The sequence below is a fragment of the Chelonoidis abingdonii genome, chromosome 1 (assembly GCF_003597395.2).
Source record: "Chelonoidis abingdonii isolate Lonesome George chromosome 1, CheloAbing_2.0, whole genome shotgun sequence".
Lineage (NCBI taxonomy): Eukaryota > Metazoa > Chordata > Testudines > Testudinidae > Chelonoidis > Chelonoidis abingdonii.
In genome coordinates this window covers 190,926,559-190,940,550 of record NC_133769.1, presented here as the reverse complement: position 1 = coordinate 190,940,550, position 13,992 = coordinate 190,926,559, and the positions used below count along the sequence as shown (strand labels likewise).

Sequence of the window (13,992 nt, the reverse complement as noted above, 5' to 3'; positions counted from 1 at the left end):
AGGGGTTTGGATCTTTAGAGCCACACCTACTGCTTGAGCTAACTGAACAGCTGTTTGCGATAATAGACCGTTGTCCTCGATGGGGACCAGCCACTAGCAGCGGAAGAGAAACATATTTTGCCAATAGGTTTCACAGCTGTTGAGATACACTGTCCATGGAATGTTGAGACTCTGGACTCCTAAGTCCTATTTCAGGTTGTGAGGGGAGCATGCTCTAGTAGTCATAGACCCTTCTACCTCTTTTTCCCCAGGCTATTCCCTCATTCTCAGGGAGACTGATGTCTCCCTCTGCTCCTATCCCCTTTCCATTCAAGTCAGGCAATTCCCCCTCCACCACCATGTGGTACAGGTGTCAACAAGAGGAGCACTGAAAGCATAGAAGAGACAATCTGCCTCCTTTGTTCCAGTGCCTGCCACCACAGCAGAGCAATTCTAGGAAAAGTCCTGCATTTACTACAGCCCTAGGCTGGAGCATGTATAACACTGACAGACCCTGGCTGGCGGCAGGCAGGATCAAACCTGGAAGCTTAGTGCATGAGCTTCTACTGCAGAGGAGGGCCCCTGAGCTCCTGGTCAGGGAGGCTCACCCCAAGCCTCTCCCCTGCTGTTCCCCTTCACTGCGCCGCCGGGCAGCTCAGCACCGGTGCACCCTCCTGCAGGGGGGGAGCAGGGGAGAAAAGGGAGGGAGGCTCACCTGCAGCCTCAGGGGAGCAGGTGGCAGGAGTGGGCGGAGGACTGAGGAGGAGCACCGGGCGGCCGCACAGCCAGATGGAGGGAAGCGGCGCTTTGAAGGGGAAACTGCTACTTCTCCCTGGCTGCGCAGCTGCCCCTGCCCCTCCTGAGTTCTCCGCCCATGTTCGCAGGACCACATTCTGAAAGGGGCTGGGGGGGGTTCTGGGGATAGTTTAGGGGGCGGTGAAGGGTCCAGGAGGGGCGAGGTCAGGGCGGAACAAAGGAGGCTGGGTCATGGAGGGTTCGGGGGCGGGGGGGGCGGAGGGGGGGGGGGGGAGGATGGAATGAATCAGGGGCTCTGAGGGGGGCAGTCAGGGGGCAGAAAGTCGGAGGGGTCGGATAGGGGGTGCGGACAGGCTGTTTGAGGAGGGACAGCCTTCCCTAGCTGGCCCTCCATACCGTTTTGCAACCCTGATGTGGCCCTCAGGCCAAAAAGTTTGCCCACCCCTGCTCTACCACATGAGCTAAAAGCCAACTGGCTGTTAGCTAAGGCTGCAGAGAAGACTCATTTTTTATCTCTGTCGCTAACTGGTCTTTGTGCCACTAGATGGGACAGAACACCACACCCAGGAACTGTGGATTACACATGCATTGTGGCGTTAATGCATGTGAAGTCTGGCCTGAGCATAGGAGATGTGAGGGGAATGGTGGTGCATGCAGGGCTGGCTCCAGGTTTTTTGCCGCCCAAGCAAAAATAAAAAGTTGAAGCAAAAATAATAATAAAAAAAAGCTGGAGTGCCGCCACCAAAGCAAAAAAAAAAAAAGGACCGAAGTGTCGTCCCTTAAAAAGTGCCGCGTGCCGCCCCAAGCACATGCTGGTGCCTAGAGCTGGCCCTGGGTGCATGCCCAGTACAGAGTGAATCTTTGAAGAATAATACTGCAATCCTCTAACAAACCTATACTGAGCAGCTATGAACCAATTTTTCAGAGTTCATAACATGGACACATTTGAGTGGATGTTCACAGGAACAGCAAAAAGCACATCCCCGACACCAAATTTCAAGTGTCTGCTCCAAAACATGGAGTTGCTAGAGCACCTCACTATAAGAATATAACATAGGCAATTGTTCCTTAATCTTATTCTTACAAACAGCTAAGATGTTTTTATTGAAACTTTAATAAAAATAAATCAGCCTGTGGCAGGCAACATGCAAAGAAAATTTTATCTCAAAACATGTTAAGTTTAGCAAAGTTAGGAGAAACTGAATACAGGGCTTTATAGCGTAAAGTTTTAGGCAACTATCAATTCTACTATCAATTATACAGATAATAAAGTAAATGGCATTTTAAAAAAATCTTTCACTATTATAATCTAATGTGATAATACGGGTTTAGGTTCCTTGTAATTTTTATTCTTGACAGTATGGAATCAGATTCCCCACAAAAAATGTAGTGAAAAAATATAATAAACATAATTTAAGTACTGTAGAAACAAGTGTTTCTAAGGAGGAAGTATGATACAGCAAATATCTTCCTATAATATTAAGCCTCTTTCTTGGTGATGAGTGTGGGTAGACAAAATCCCGCTCTGACATACAGCCACTGTGACGTACATAGCTTTTTTGAACTGTGGAAACTTCTGAAAGATATAATCTACGCCTAACAATTTAACTCACTCAGGTTAAGTAGAAGTACAGGGCAGACCTGGTTTTCCTTTCAGTTTGGATCACACAACCCATATTTGGCATTTTTCACCCTGTCGCCCTCTTCCCCCTCCCCACCTTATCTAACCCTCCTACTCCCTCTCAACCCTACTGTCCTCTCTCACTGTTTTGCCTCACTTCTTCACATTCCACATAAACATAATTTTTTTACCTCTCTTTAGTAAAAACATCCTTCCTTCCTTCCTTAACTTCACAAGGTGCTGTTGTGAAAATAACAACCTTGTAAAGGACCAAATTTTGCTTCCAAAAAGCTTAATTCTGCAAGTGGCAGGGCACGCTGGCCCTGATCCACCAAAGTACTTGAACACATGCCTATAGTACTGTTGACTTCAGTGGAGTCTATGGGACAACTTGTGCATAAAATACAGAGGTACCAGTTTCACAAATAGTTAAGGCAGCTGAGCACTGTTTATTTTTCTTCTCAATGTTCAACAAGTTGACCCCTGCCTCCTTCCCTATATACAACTGCTGTATTTACTACACATCCTACTTCAGTTGTTCTCAACCAGGTGTACGTGTACCCCTGGGGGTACACAGAATTATTTCAAGGCGTACATTAACTCATCTAGATAGTTTCCTAGTTTTACAACAAGTTACCTAAAAAGCACTAGCGAAGTCAGTACAAACTAAAATTTCACACAATGACTTGTTTCTGCTGCTCTATATACTATACGCTGTAATGTAAGTACAATATTTATATTCTGATTATTTTATAATTATATTGTAAAAATGAGAAAGTAAGCAATTTTTTCAGTAATAGTGTGCTGTGACACTGGTATTTTTATGTCTGTTTTTGTAAGCAAGTAGATGTTAAGTGGGGTGAAACTTGGGGGTACACAAGTCAAATCAGACTCCTAAAAGGCATACAGTAGTCTGGAAAGGTTGCAAGCCACTGGCCTAATCAATGCGAGTCCCAAATGTGTTCTCAGTTACACTGGTGTATCATTGGAATAAGAGCAGTAATTTCCATAAGCCAAATGCAAATTTAGACTGTGGTAATTACATATGGTATTAGGCCCCACTTAAGACTTGAATTGTATGAATTCTCTCCCCATTTGAATCACCCTCCAACCTGTTCACTTAGCACACTGTGTCCTCTGGAAATAAGACATAACAATATAATTCGAGACTGTAGAGGAATGACCCCAATGCAGGGATGTTTGCAGTGGTGTGGTGACCATGTTGTCTCTTTCACTGATAGAAGTTGGCCCAATAAAACATAACATCTCTCACCCACTTTGTCTTGCCAATGTTCAACCTGTGGGGTCCTAAGTGTGTTTCAATATAATATGTGACAAAATCCCAAAACGAGGGACACAGAAACATCACATAGGAAACTGAGAAGACTGTGGGAGTCACTCCTTCACAGACAATGCATGCCTTTTCCTGCAACTTCCCCAAGGGCTAGCTCTGATGTAGATAACTAAAGTGAAGGGAGATGGGATGTGTATAAGACACAGGCAACTTTGGGAACAAAATGCTGCTAGCCCTATAAATGGGAGCCATGCCACCAGTGTGCACTGCGGGAGGGCAGAGTTAAGGTTGCCCTGGGCCAGTCCTAGCACCCACACTGACTGGTACAGTCCAAAGTCAGACAGCTTTCGCTCCCCCTCCTCCTGGTTTCTCCCGTGTATGGGAAGCAACGTCACAATGTGCTGGGCGAGTCCAACTGCTGCACATGGGGAGCGTTATTCCACATTATACCTGGCCCGCGCGCGGGAGAGCAGGGGAGGGCCTTTTTGTCCTCGAACCCGCACGGAGCGGGCGTGACGGGAGCCGGGTACACAGCAGGGACCACGGTAATCGGCCCTCCCACCCCCCTTCTCTGTAGAGCGATGGTCTCTCCCGGAAGCGCGCGGGCGAGGCCTCGGGGAGCCCGCCCGGCCGCGCCGCTAACAATAGAGGAGCGGGGCTGGGAGCCGCCGGCCGGAGAGACGCGGGGAGCAGCGCAGCGGTGAGGGGCTCTGCGGCGCTGCGGGGCGGGGTCCGTACGGGGGTGGGGAGACAGGGGGCGGGCGGGCTCTGTCTGTCTGTCTGTCTGTCTGTCTGTCCCGGCCGCGCTCGGCGGGCCTGGCCCCGTCCCTCTGCCGCCCCCGCGAGTCCTGCCGGGGCCCTGGGGCTCGGCTCTGGGAACTTGCTGCGCCCCGTGCCGGCCACTTCGCTGCGGAGTGGGGGGGTCCGCTCCCTGCCCGCCTCCCCCGCCGGTGCTGCCCGAGTTCCCCGGCACGGGTCCGTTTCCTGCTGCTGGAAATCTCTAAAGTTTCCAGGCGCTGGTTTCAGAGCCGGGGCTCGTGATCGTCTCTGTCCCGGCAGGCTCCTGGCTGCACCATCTGCCGGGGCTGCCAGAGGAAACCTGCATGAACTCGTTGTGCCATCAGACACCGTGGGCGGGGGGGCACCATCGCTTGTGGTTGGAAATGCTTTGTTGTTGTCTAATGTCTGACTGGAGAGTTAGGAAGGAAGACGTGATTTATGTAAATTTCTCTAGTTTTATTAAAATGTTTATACAGTGGAGTTAACAGCGCATATAGAAACCACTTTAGTCCTTCCAGTGTTTTCATGTTTAAATTATGTGAACACATAAAATATGAAAAGGGACAGACATCTGATTGCTTGTATTGCTTTTGGAAGTTACACTCTGATGCATAAAACAATAATACTGCATAAATGAGTTTGTAGCCTTTATTTTCTTCAGTGCATCTGTGTCTAGAACTCAAACAACTTTCAGGAACCACAGGGTTTCTGTAGTAAATGTGGATTCATGTTGACTGAATATTGGGTTTTGTTATCTTGTCAAGAAATGCAGAATATATTTCTTGCTTCCTCATTTTGACAGAAAGGCTAGTATAATGTTCTAAAATAATGTTATCACCTTTGCCTTTCTCCTAGGGGCACTATGAATGAAGAGCAGTTTGTTAACATTGACTTGAATGATGATAATGTTTGCAGCGTGTGTAAACTAGGAACAGAAAAAGAAACACTCTCATTTTGCCACGTCTGTTTTGAGTTAAACATTGAAGGTAAGAAATCAGTACAACTTAGCTCAATAGTGTACTTCATTCTAAATGTCCCAGAATACCTTGCATTGAGTTAAAGAGAAAAAGAAAGTTCTAACACAAAATTTAAAAAAGGGAAGTGATTTGGTGGCTTGAAGCCAGTGAGAAACAAACTCTTGTCTGTATCCCTTAGTGCATAAATAGTTATCAGCAAATTTTGTAGATGTAATGCATTATTTTAACACTATTTCTAAGTAACTGTGTGATAATTTTATGGACATACTTCCTCAAGACTTCCAAACCCTGAATATTTAACATACTTTTTGCCATTCTAAATAACTTCTTCCTGAGTAGATAACTTCCATTATTACCCTTTGTCTTTCATGTTTCAGTTAGATTTCTTTATGTAGTATAAAAATCAGCTTGGCTAGGCTTTTGGATAAACAAAAATTTAGTATACAATCATCTTTTCCAAATAATATTTTATATTTGCAGTGATAAATAGTATCTAATAACAAGAAATGCTTTTGAGAATACTGAGAGAAATTGTATAATGGATGTTTTTCTATTTATTTTGGGAAAGTATATTTGTAGAGTGGTAGCGCCTCAAGTTCCGAGTCAGGGATGGGTGGCCACCTATGCTAAGCATGGTCTTTTCTTCTTTGATTTTCTTTGATTCCTGCCCATGAGCTCAGCAGCAGTGATTGGGCTGAATTAAGTCTTTCCACCACTTTCTGTCTTTTTGTGGCTTCATGGCTTTGTTCATCTTTAAACCTTTTTGTTCCCTGTCATTCACTGTGTCTGTCCAGCACATCTTTGGTCTTCATCTATTTCTAGTTCCTTGTCCTCTGGTATGTATCACCATGTATGTTATCTTTTCCGAGTTCATTGCTGACAGGTGTCCAAACCATTGCAATAGTATTTGTTCAGTCTCATGTGTTTGGCACTGTACGGAAGCGTACTTCAGAACGCACTCTGTGCCCCTAAGAGTTTACAAATGAACTAGCATAATTATGAGATTGTAAAGGGTAAGCACAACACATTTCCTGATAGGTTAAAACATCAGATTTCATAGGAATAATCTAAACAACCATATTGAGGGCAGGGATAATGCCTGCAGCTTCAAGGGTCCACATATGTGGATGTTTTTGTGGGACTGAACTGCCTTGTTTTAAAGTGTCAAGGTTTACTTTATTGTTCTCTTCTGTGTATGAATTAAATTGCACCACAAAAGAGAGTGCTGCAAATTAGAACTCTTCCATTTTGATACACCATAAATGGTTTTGTAGCATCACATTGCTGACAGACTTGAACAACAAAAGTAATCCAGTCTGATTATATAATGGATAGATCTACCCATCCCAGAAGTACTTGTTTAGCAGGGATGATCCCAGGCCATGCCTGCATTAGGAGTGCTTTACTAGTGTAAGAATACCATTATATGATGCTGGCGAAGTGCTCCTGGTCTGGATGCAGCTATACTGGCAAAGGTGTGCTTAGTACCGGTACAATAAAGCAACCCCCAAAGAGTGAAACATACTATGCCTGTAAAAGTGCAGATTTTCCAGTAAAACTGCTTCTACAGTGTGGGCTTTTGCTGGCACAGCGATGTTGGTCAGGGATTACAGCATGCCAAGCTGATGACCAATATAGCTATGCCAGCAGAAGTCTAGTGTAGATCTGGCCTGCATCAGCCATGGGCGACTGAAAGGGAACAACTTCATTGGTATGCAATGTATGAAGTTAGAACAGCACGAAGGGCACACTAAGTAGTAGCGTCTCGTCCTTCATCTTTCTTTCTGATATAAGAAAGAACTAATCGATTGCATTTAACATGAAGGAGGGGTGGAGGGTCACAAAATTTCATAGCTTACGTAGGCCAAAAATCCCAGTGTGCCATATTCCTAGTCTCGCTTTCAGAGACTCCCTTCACCTCTTCAGTCTCCTCCCCCCACCAGAGGTTCTATGTGTTCCCCATTCACCCCACAATGGCTAGTGGTTTGCTTCCCGCTTCCCATTTCCTCTTCCCTAGATAGCAAGGGCTGTATATAATAAACGCTCATTTTCCCTCTTTCCCCATGCGAGGGGCACTTTCTGCTGCCCGATACCTGGGTCCCTGTTCTCCACTCAGATGAAGGACTGTGTGCACATGCCTCCATACGCACCCATTTCCCCCCCCCCCCTTCTTATTTCTATCTGGGTGATAAGTCATTCATGGTATCAGTGTGTTAAACTATTGGGATGCTGAGCGGAGATGAAATAGGGTATTATGGTGGAAGACGTTGATGGATGCTATCAACCAGAGTTTGTTTTTTTTTAATCTATAGACTAAGGATCGGCAACTTTTGGCACGCGGGATGCCAGGGTAAGCCCCCTGGTAGGCTGGGACGGTTTGATTACCTGCCGCTTGCACAGGTAAACAAACCGGCTCGACCTGCCAGGGGGCTTACCCTGGCAAGCCGCAGGCCTACAGTTGCTGATCCCTGCTATAGACAATTGTAGAGGTGATTGAAGATTTGCTTACAAGCTGGCAGCAGCTTCATGTGTTTCCCATTGGTCTTGCAGTTTACCCTGAATCAATCTTGTTCCAGTCTGCATAGAATGTTCCCTGAAATATTTGAATTAGTCAGATGCTGCGTTCAAAAGTTACCACATTACAAAGAAATGCTGTTGAGTTTTTGACCAAGCTTGTAAAGGCCTTAGAGGGGTTTTTGGGAGGGTCAAGGAGCACTGTTGAAGTTGAGATCAAGGTCTTCAATGCCTTTGCTGTTCCTCAAGATTTATTGAATGCCAGAAGATTGAAACTGGTGTGACTGCTTGCTGTCTATAATTATACACCTCTACCTCGATATGTTGTTGTCCTTGGGAGCCAAAAAATCTTACCACGTTATAGATGAAACCATGTTATATTGACCTTGCTTTGACCGAGTGGAATGCGCCCCCCCCCAGCACTGTTTTACTGCATTATATTCAAATTCGTGTTATATCGAGGTAGCGGTGTATCTAAAATACACTCTGTTTCCAGTTCTAATTGTAGTTTTAATGCGTTCATAATACTAAAGAATGGTAGTTGTACTCCTGTCTCCTAGAATCCAGAAAATATATTGGTCAGTCTGTGTCGCTTTAATGTGCTTACTCTCTTAACTCATTTTGGTAAAAATTAAAATAAAACAGCTTTTAATGTTGTCACTCATTCAGTAAAAAATATAGTACGCATCTTAATCTAGCAAGCACTTGTGTTTAATACTTCAGTAGTACTGCACCATCTGCCTTCTCTTTTTATGTAGAAAGGGCTTCCTACTGTAGCTTCATCTTTTGGTGATGAAACTGGACAGTTGCTTTGAATTAAAGGATGTTGTCAGTGTACTTTAAAACTTGGATTTTTTTTCATAGTTTTTAAAATAACTGATAGACTTACAGATTTCTCTTTCTGGTTATATTTTAATGCCATCACCTACATTTTAGGATTAAAGAAAACCTGGTGCCATAATCCACCAAATACTTTTATTTGCAGTTCATTGCTCTTGGTGCAGTGTAACTGCTGTGCATGACTTGTGAACATAAATGAATTTGATATTCAGATGCTTGCTTTTTGCTGGTAGGAGCCTTGATATAAAAATATTTCTGCTTTTATTGTGAGATTACTGTATGCCCTTGTCTCTCCATGCTTTGTTTTGAGCAGATGAGCTTGAATCTGACACAGTAGTGGATAAATATATCTTTATAAAAAAAACTTATTTAATATGATTGCAACAAAATGCATTTATTTCTGGTAATTTTGAATAGTATTAGAGCTACTAAGATTGCTGCACAAAAGTCTTTGTTTATATATAGCCTTTATTTTTAAAATTTGTTTTACAACAAGCCTAAAGAAACAGCTATTTAAAACTATTTTTTGTTTAAGGTAAGTGTGATGTGTTTAGATTCATATACTTATCAATCTAGAAATATTTATTTAAGTGTTGATGCGCTTATCACCATAGAATCTGAGGACTTCATAACTACTGCCTTTTACCCTCTGCATGCCCCTATGAATTTGGGAAGTACTATACATATTTACAGAGGGGAAGCTGAACTGAAGCACAAAATAAAATAAGTGATTTTTTTTCTGAAGCCTCACTGAAAGTCTGTGGCTGAGCCAGAAAATGAATCCTGGTATCCTGAGTCCCAGCCCAGGGCCCTGATCTCTAGATCTTTTCTGCCTTGAAGTGATATTAAGTTACTTCCACTACCACTTCTTAGACCATTGGCTTTCAGAACAGTTTGACATTTGGAATGTTGGCAAGTAGTAGTGGTCTTCAGTTCAAGACTTGGGAGGGGAACACATTGAGTAATCCAAAAACTTTTTATAAAACAAAATGCATCAAGAATTTTCTTACTAGTTTTACATTTGTATCATTCTGTCATCAGGCACTGCTTGCACAAGAAATCAGCAATCATTTGTAATTGCTAATTTTCTTGCACTGAATAGTTATAAATTATGAGATGCAGAATGTCAGAAATGTCAAGACTTCTTAAAATTTAGTTGCTGCTTTTTATTTGAACTGGATGGCATCAGGCACTCAGATTTAAACTTGCAAAGACTTAGTTTATTGGGGGTGTTTTCTATTTGAGAGTGCTAGCTATTCAGCATGGAAAGTAAGCAAGCACTTTTACAGTTCTTCAGAAACGAAACTGATAGCTAGGAAAGAGAGATTTGTTCTAACTATTGTATATAATGTTTGGTTTAACTTAATATCTGAATTTATATTTAGATAAGCAGTTTACGTATAAACTGTTCCCTCTCAATAAAATAAAGAAGCCACTTGTATTTTAAAACAAACTTTCAATATATGTAACTGTGCTTAGTACCTTTCCAAGGTAATAAGCATTTCCAGTGTCCACAGTAGCCCATGTCAGCTTCCCCTCAACACTTTCTGGAAATGAGTTTTCATTTCCCTCATATTTCACAAAGGACCCGAGCTTTCTTTCTTGACTTGATCTACTTTAAGGTCAGAGTTCTGTCTTCCCTGGGGAGTATTTGACAGCATTTTTTCCTAAAACTGCCTGTACCAATTCCACACATCTGAAGCAAAACTAAACTTATTTGGCATGAGATTAAAACAATAAGAAAATCAGAAAAAGATTGTAGAACATCAAATGTATGTAGATTAAATAATACAGAAAGTACTGATAGCTAGGTTGACTTTTTAATTAATCATAAACCAGTTGGTTAGTATAGATGGAACATTATATGCATGCAGAGCCCCTAAAACTGAAATGAGATTCCAAACAACCGTAGAAGTTCATTTGTATGGATAATGACTGCATCCTTGGGCCTTAGTTAAGTAGAATTAAAAATGTAGTTTTTCATCTAGCTCGTAGGTTGGGAACTTCCCAGTCTGTCATTAGGTTATTCCCTGGATTGGTGTTAGGGTTTCGGTACGTTTCGACTTCTGCTTTTCTGAGGCTGTTTTTAGGAGTTCAGTATTTATTAGCATGTTTGGATATTAGCTCAGATGGCAGTACATAATCACAAGGATATCTGTACTCAAATTTTAAATGGGTCGTTCACAACCTTTTGTGAGTGAGCAGGCGAGTTATTCTGCGCCCCTCCCCAGTCACAGTTCTTGTTCATATTAAATGGCATTTTTGCTCATTTAAAAGCATTCCTTTGAACTACTAGGGATTTTAGCCTTTGAGTGAAATATAAATGCATGCTTTGTCTAAACTGTTGGTCAATATTTGTATTGAGTTAATACTATAAGCACTAAATCAGGCTCAGACCATTGACTAGATCCTGTATAAATGCATATGAAGGCAAGGAGAGCTTTGCTATTGATTTCAAAATGGAACCAGGATTTCATCCATGGTCACTCTTTCATGAAAAGCTTGTAGTCTAAATCAGTAGGGATCCACTTAGGTTTTGGGGTCTACCTGCTTTGAGCTCTTGGCAGGGTTGGGCCAAAATACAGAAGACGCAGGAATAGACATATAACATATATGCAAAATATTACATTTGCAGCTTTGATTCTCCCTGGTTCTTGATACCTACCTATATAATTTATCTGAAGGGAGGAGCGTTATAAACCCTCATTATTTAAAGAAAAACTTGGACTAAGTCACAGCTTAAAATTTTTCTATACTTGTGCTAAAGTATTAGTAAACTTTAAACATTATTTCCATTTTAATATACTCTTACATCATTTGTTCACCTGTCTTACACTTTGCTCAGTTTGTGTAGTCAGATTCACTTTCTAGTTCTTGTGTTAATGTGCACTGTAAGGGAATCTTTGTATTCAAAACTCTTCTTTGGGGGAAAGAGATGTATTTAGCTATATGTAAATCATTTTTATTTTAAAAAAATGGTTTTTTGCCAATTCTGAATTTTGTGCCTGAAGTAACTGATAGTGTCCTATAACACTTACTTCAAAATAGACATCTGATAACATTTAAAACCATGTAACTTGTTAGTTATGCTGAACAATGTCTGCAAAAACTATAAAAGGTCAATTCTGTTCATGTAGATCCTCACTGGGTGTTGAATATTAACTCTTCTATGGCTTTAAAAAGAAGAAAAACCAACAGCTCAACCCCACACGCAATTTAATTGCTTTTTCACAACTACAGGAAACAGAAGATTTATGGATTGTACTAAGCTCAAAATGGATTTCCTGTTTCTAACTTATAAGGGTTAGACTACTTAAGTCCTGATTTCCTGGCTATCTCAGTTCTACAGACTTTCTCCCTCCTCCCCCCACCCTTCAACCCCACTTTATAACTCTGTGTTGGTTGTGGGGTAGGAAGGGAGGCTAACTGAACTGTTTTCAGTATTACCCATTAGCTAGCCTGGATCTTTAACTTTAGCAGAAACCCTGCATGATCTGAGTTGCTTCCCATCCATCCAGACACATCCTCTGTAAACTAGTTTGGAGACAACTTTACTACTGAGCTCTGCTTTGCCTCTCTGATGGATGCTCGTGGGTACCTTCTAATATCAGAACCGTAAGACATCTGCATGCACTTAATAAGAGATCAGATTTGGCAGTAAAGGTCTCTTCCAGCATTTTTCCTCCAGAAGTTGGATGTGGGTCTTTTGTTTTTTTTTTTCTTTTTTTTTTTTTTTTTTTTTAAAGACAAGCAATATAAAAATAGGTGTGGTGTTCTGGTATAATTCAAAAACGCTTTTACTTCTTGCAAGCAAGGTAGTCCATTGTATGCTTCTATCACTTGATATGTTTTGGTGGAAGGGAAAATAATTGTTCAAGATGTACTAACTTAAAATCTCGTTAATGCAGAATTATTGAATACATTTGACAAGTCTGTTTTTAAAAATCGAAAATGTCTTAAATAAAAGCTATACCATATTACATGATAAAATATAAAATCTGACAGCGTCAAATTGAAATTTGTTACTTAACCACAGGACGTGCAGCGAAAGTTTCCTTCATCCACTCTTGCCAGTTTTTTTTTTTTCTCCTCCTACAGAAGACTACATGTAGGGGTTTATCTAAAAGAATTTTATGCACTTTACTTGTAGCTTCATCACCAGCCCAGGAAAACTAGATATTGAGTAATGACTGGCATTTGGCCTCAACACATTAGTTCTTGTTTAAGCTACATGGGAATCGTTACATTGATGTAGTTAAACAATTTAACATATATTTCAAATGTTATGTTTACACAGCACAGTGCTATATTGATTTAACTTCAGTATAAGTTGGTATCCCATGGATGTCATAGCTAGGGCTAGATCTCCCAGGGAAGGCAGAAGCAGACCAGCTGTTAAGTGATTGAAGCATCTCGACAGCTGTGGACAACAAGGAGTGCCTAAAGCCACGTAATAGGCCAAGTAGGAAGGATTGGGTGCTCCAGAGTACTGGATTAATGGGATGGTAACACAGGTGTCCCAGCACTGTCCCAATGTATCCAGAAGACCATGGAATGCAGTTTCCCTCCTTCCTACACTTTTGTGGATAAGTAACCTCACCCCAAAATCCTGAATTAATTGAAGTTGAGGATAGGACAGGCACCAGCACTATACCCAGATAGCAGAGTCTTATATTCCCTCCCCCGGTTCTTTAGATCTTAGGCCTGGTCTACACATTAAACTGCATCAGTTTAATACTCTTTGGGGCATTTTGCACCAAAAAATTAAATTCTGTGCGCAATAGTTTAAAATTCTGCGAGTTTCATTTGTCAATAAATAAATGCAGAAGCTCCAGGATGGCAGTGGGGAGCACAGGCTGCTGGCTGCATGATGGTGTGAGATCAGCCTGCCCACCACCCACCCCAGGACATGGACTGGGCCTGCCTCAGAAACACCCTGGAGATCTGCCCCTCTGTGCCAGGTGCACCATGTGTGGGGCAGGCAGACTCAACGAGGCAGGATCCAAGTATGAAGGGGGGATCCAGGTGTGAGGTGAGAAGGTTCTGTGTGGGACAGTCAGCGCAGGCAGCTCAGTGTGCGGGGGGGGGGGGGGGGTCTAGGGAGGGGGGATCTGAATGCACAGAGGCTCATTTTGGGGGGGTGGCAGGGACAGTGGGACTCTGCAGGGGGTTCCAGGTGAAGAAGTTTGGGGCTCAGCAGAGGGGTCTGGGTGTGGGGGGCTCAACAGGGG

At 42.5% G+C, this 13,992-nt stretch overlaps 1 protein-coding gene across 2 annotated transcripts in view; it reads left to right on the top strand.

The window, feature by feature from the left end:
* The first annotated feature begins 4,108 nt into the window (after positions 1 to 4,108).
* C1H21orf91 (chromosome 1 C21orf91 homolog) overlaps positions 4,109 to 13,992 on the top strand; it is a 25,337-nt gene continuing 15,453 nt past the window's right edge. Inside the window, exons 1-2 of one of the 2 annotated variants that reach the window (XM_032786054.2) lie at positions 4,109 to 4,195; positions 5,286 to 5,416. In XM_032786054.2, the coding sequence (XP_032641945.1) occupies positions 5,293 to 5,416 (124 nt within the window). In that variant the 5' untranslated portion in view covers positions 4,109 to 4,195; positions 5,286 to 5,292. Of the gene's footprint in view, positions 4,196 to 4,252; positions 4,351 to 5,285; positions 5,417 to 13,992 lie in introns of those variants that run through there. The other variant, XM_032786051.2, reaches the window with a different exon arrangement.